Genomic DNA, 5058 nt, shown 5'->3' on the forward strand with positions numbered 1-5058 from the left:
GAGGGCAATGGGAAACTTACTACAATGAGTATCAGAAGAAAAATGTCCAAAATTGATTGTGATGATTAAATTGTGTGATATGTGAATTATGTGCCTAACTATGTTAAAAGCCTTCTTAGTTCAATATGAAATATTTGTTTTCCAAAATTGCTCACATGGTAAATCTTTCATGTGGATGAACCAGCATCATGCAATTAGAACCAGTCTGAATACAAAGATATAGACCTCCAGGAGGCGTTCATGTTGCCAGATTTATATCAGGATCTGCCTATGTCCAGAGGCACAGTGGGAAAAACACTAAAGCCTGGTGAAATTGCATAAATTTCGAATTATTCTTAAAATTAAAGGGAAAAGTAAATTAGTAGATTAAACACATATCCGTGTTTACATGAATTTCACATAAACAGAGGGGAAAAGGAAGAAATCCCAAGAGTGATGGCATTCACGTTTGCCAGTTTATGAATGAATGAAGGAGATAGCTTCAGGATAAAAGGGGATTTGTTACTCAGCTCTTTGAGAGAAAGATGGGGCTTTCTACTCCTGCAAGATTTCCAGTCTTGGAAACTCACAGGCGCAGTTTCCCCCTGTCCTGTAGGGTTGCTAGGAGTCAATGTCAACTCAATGGCAGTCTTTGGTTTTGGGTTTTGTCGATTACTTATGTATGGTAGTGGCAATCATTTTCTTTAAATGTGATAACGAAGAAACACGGAGAAGGAAGATGAGAAGAGTTTTCAAAATCAAGGTGAAGATGAAACGTTACAATTAATGTCCAGAGAGGTGGATTGGAAATAACAGCAGATCCACATGCGGACACATTATTTGGCTGGCTTGAAAATAGATCCAAGTTCCTGAGTGTCTCTTTCACCGAAGATTCCGCAAGTTCTGACGCCTCTCGACTTTCGTCTCCAGGCGTCTTTCCAATGGCCACTAGGACCTGGTTCAAGGGTCCATCTTGTGCGACACTTCTATTTCTTCCAGCTTGGCCCAGTCAAGTCTGCCTATCTTCTTTGTGTAGCACCTATGGCTGTGCCAATCTTCAATCAATATCACCAAGAGAGCCACCAGGACCAGTCCTGCAATGCTCAACTGGATCAAATTCCCCACCATGTAATCCTGATGCATGGTATCTAGAGACATAAATCAAAGAGAGGATTAGTTGTTGGTCATATCCCACCACATTCCATCCCCAGATTCCTGAAACGGGAGTTCATTTCCCTTATAGACTTCCCCAAATATGGACCCACTCCGACTCTTTTCAATGAGGGCATATACTCATGAGAACCATATTTATCTGGGTCCATGGGTGGCAGTTAGGATTCTCAAGGGGAAAAAATGGCCACGGAGTGGTTGTGCTTGCCTTTCATTCCCTCCCCAATTGTCCATTTCCCTGAAGGTCTGACCATATACCTGCAACATCCCCATAGATCCCCAACTCTCGATTCTCTACTGCATACCTTCTTGGCCCCACATAAACAATGTCTAGTCTTCTCTCATTTATGATAAGAATGCAGCATTGTTGGCACCTGGAGAATAGGTCAGGGAAGAAAGTGCGATACACTTGTCGATAGGTGTCATTGAGTTGGTTCTGACCCATGTGAACCCGATGGACAACAGAATGAAGCACTGCCTCATCCAGGCCTATCCTCACAATGGCTGTCATGCTTGAGTCCACTGTTCCAACCACGGTGTCCGTCCATCTTACGGACTTTTTCAATGTCTCTCTACGTAGCCAAGCAAGATGGCCTCGTCTAGAGTCTGGTCTCCCCTGATAGCATGTCCAAAGTATGTGAGACGAAGTCTCATTAGCCCTGCTTCTAAGGATGGTGTGAATCAGGGTTGTATCTTTTCATCAGATGTATTCAATCTGGGTGCTGAGCAAATAATCGGAGAAGCTGGATTATATGAAGAAGAAGGTGGTATCAGGATTTGAGGAAGGCTTATTAACAACATGAGATAGGCAGATGGCACACACACCTGGCTTGCTGAAAGTGAGGAGGACTTGCAGCACTTGTTGATGAAGATTAAGGATGGCAGCCTTCAGTATGGATTACAAGTCAGTGTAAAGAAAATTCAAATCCTTACAACTGGACCAATTAGGCAACATGATAAATGGAGAAAAGATTGAAGTTGTCAGAATGTCATCTTTCTTGGATCCACCATCAATGCTCACAGAAGCAACAGTGAAGAACTCAAACAATGCATTGCATTGAATAAATCTGCTGCACAAGGCCTCGTTAAGGTTTTGAAAAGCAAGGATGTTGGTACAGATAGGAACTGGAAATACAGGGAATCCAGGGCGGATATGCCCTACAGGACCAGTGGTGAGAGTGGCAAAACAGGGAGGGTAGAGGGAGAGTGGGTAGGAAAGAGGGAACCGATTGCAAGGAACTATATGTGACCTCCTCCCTGGGGGACGGACAACAGAAAAGTGGGTGAAGGGAGACGTCAGACATGGCAAGATATGACAAAATAACAATTTATAAACTATCAAGGGCTCATGAGGGAGAGGGGAGCGGGGAGGGAGGGGGGAAATGAGGACCTAATGCCGGGGGTTTAAGTGGGGAGAAAATGTTTTGAGAATGATGAGGGCAATGAACGTATAAATGCACTTTACACAATTGATGTGTGTATGGATTGTGATAAGAGTTGTATGAGCCCCTAATAAAATGATTTAAAAAAAAAAAGAAAAGCAAGGCTGTAAGTTTGATGACTAGGATGCACCTGACCCAAGCCATGGTGTTTTCAATAGCTTGATTTGCATGTGAAAGTTGGACAGGATAAAGTGGATAAAGGAAGACCAAAGAAGAATCGAGGTGTTGAATTGTGGTGCTGGTGAAGACTATAGACAGTACCATGGACCACCAAAAGAATAAGCTAGTCTGTTTTGGAAGCACACGGCCAGAATGCTACCTAGAAGCAAGAATGGCAAGAAAAATCTAGGTCAAGTTAATTTTCTCTGTTGAGTGATCATTTGCAGGCCTTGCTGCTCCCTCAAAATTTTCTTCATTCATGTGTTACATGGATTAGATAGGCCCGTGTTTCCCTCAAGGGTGTTACATTGTTAGCTGCCCTCAAATTGGCTCTGATTTATGGTAATCTTATGCATAAGGGGAGAAAGATGTAAAGAGTTAGAATCCTGGAAATGCACAGGGAGCAGGTCGACCCTATCCTATAGGATCACTATGAGTCAGCATCCACTTGACGGCAGTACCAGAAGAACAAATCAATCTGCTCTTAGAGGAAGTGCAACCAGGATGCGCCTTCAAAATGAGGATGGCCAGATCGTCTCAAGTACGTTGGACGTGGAATCAGAAGACACCAGTCCTTGGAGAAGGGCGTCAAGCTTAATAAAGTAGAGGGGCAGCAAACAAGAAGCCCCTCAAGGAGCTGGACTGACCCAGTGGCTGCCACGATGGGGCTCAAGCACAATTGTGAGTATGGGTCCAGACTAGGCAGTGTTTCCTTCGCTTGTGCACAGGGTGGTTATGAGTCGAAGCCAACTCGGCAGCACCTAACCCCGAACAGCATGCAGCCTGGTTAGGAAAACTACCCATCAACAAGTGACACGAAGCACACAAATACCAATAGATCAAGTTAGATGCTTCATCCACATACAGGTGAAGGACGAGTTCCTTAGCCTCACAATTCCACCTCGAGAGGTGGGGAGGGAAGTGGCCTGAAAGTTCTTTTTACCCATACGTCTTATAATTTACTGTAGTAATTTTAAAACAGGAAAACCACACGATGAGCTCAATATTTGAAGGAAGAAGCATTTAATACCATTGAATGAGTAGGTAGGTAGATAGAAGTATAGATCTAGGTAAAGGCATGGGCATTGATGGATTGACACAATAGCCGCCACAATGGAATCAAACATTCTAACTATCATGAAAATGACACAGTTCCCAGGCAGCGTGTCATTGGGTTCGCTGACTTGATGGCAACTCACAAGAGCAACAACAACGACATGAGTATAGAGTAGGTAAAGAGAGGTTGCTGTTGTGTGTCACCGAGTCCATTTTGGCTCACAGTGACCCAACGTGACAGAGTAGAACTGTTCCTTCCATAGGGTCAGGGGTAGTTACTTAATTGCACTTAAAGATACATAAAAGTGTAGGGGTGGTCGCCAACCTGTCAATCCGATAATAGACTGATGGCACCTCCTAGTGGGCATGGCCTTCTCATTAGGGGACCTAGGGAATCTCTGCCCCTCCAACCCCCATCCCTCTGCCTTGACCTTTCTGCTCACTGACCCCGAGATCTACCAGAGCCCTTCAATGTTCTCCACCGACTTGGGATCTACATGACTTTGCACTCACAGGCCTGTGATCCTCCTGCATTCTGCATCATTGCATGCGACTGCGTGAGTCTGAAGAGGGATGGTGGACTAGTATCAGGTTACAGACTTGAATTGGACTGGGCTGGGCTGGGTTCTTGGTATATAATTACTTCTTGCTATAAAGCTCTTTCTTACACAGATCTGCTTGTCCCTGGATTTATTTCTCTAGTCAACCCGGCCTACCTCAGGGCCTCCTTGGTTATAATCATTACAGACTCAGATTGCCTCATCTTTTTCCTGCTGAGTCCCTGGGTAGGTTAGAACCCCCAGTTTTGGGGTTGACAGCTGAGTGCTTAAATGCTGCATCATTAGGATTATATTCTCACTGCTATCGAGTCAATGCTGACTTATTGCGATCCCATGTGGGTTTCAGAGTCTGTAGCTGTTTACAGGAGTAGAGAGCCCAGTCTTCCTCCTGAGGAGCTGCTAGTGGTTTTGAACTGTGAATCATGTGGACGCAGCCCAAAGAGTAAACACTATGCCACCAGGGCTCCTCACCAGGACTATATATCCCTGTATAATTATGCTTATGTACATATGTTAGTGGACTAAGACTAGAAAGAGGTCTCCTTCTTTTGATAAAACATGGCTAAATAATACAAGGGCATATCATACAAATGGGAAACACGTGAAGGCATTTCCATAAATCCTCGGCCGTTGAGTCAATTCCAACTCAGTATCCATGGGAGAAAGTCCTGGTGATCGATCTGTCTTTGAAG

The 5058-nt window shown here is 44.3% G+C and overlaps 1 protein-coding gene across 1 annotated transcript in view; it reads right to left on the bottom strand.

Annotated features, from left to right (window-relative positions):
• Window positions 1-939: 939 nt before the first annotated feature.
• Window positions 940-5058, bottom strand: part of LOC101646750 (killer cell immunoglobulin-like receptor 2DL4) — a 32272-nt gene continuing 28153 nt past the window's right edge. The window contains exon 6 of the mRNA XM_045292391.1: window positions 940-1127. Within this exon, the coding sequence (XP_045148326.1) occupies window positions 940-1127 (188 nt within the window). The remainder of the gene's footprint in view (window positions 1128-5058) is intronic.

The sequence above is a fragment of the Echinops telfairi genome, unplaced genomic scaffold (assembly GCF_000313985.2).
Source record: "Echinops telfairi isolate 266 unplaced genomic scaffold, ASM31398v2 ScPeMD7_655;HRSCAF=1070, whole genome shotgun sequence".
Classification (NCBI taxonomy): domain Eukaryota; kingdom Metazoa; phylum Chordata; class Mammalia; order Afrosoricida; family Tenrecidae; genus Echinops; species Echinops telfairi.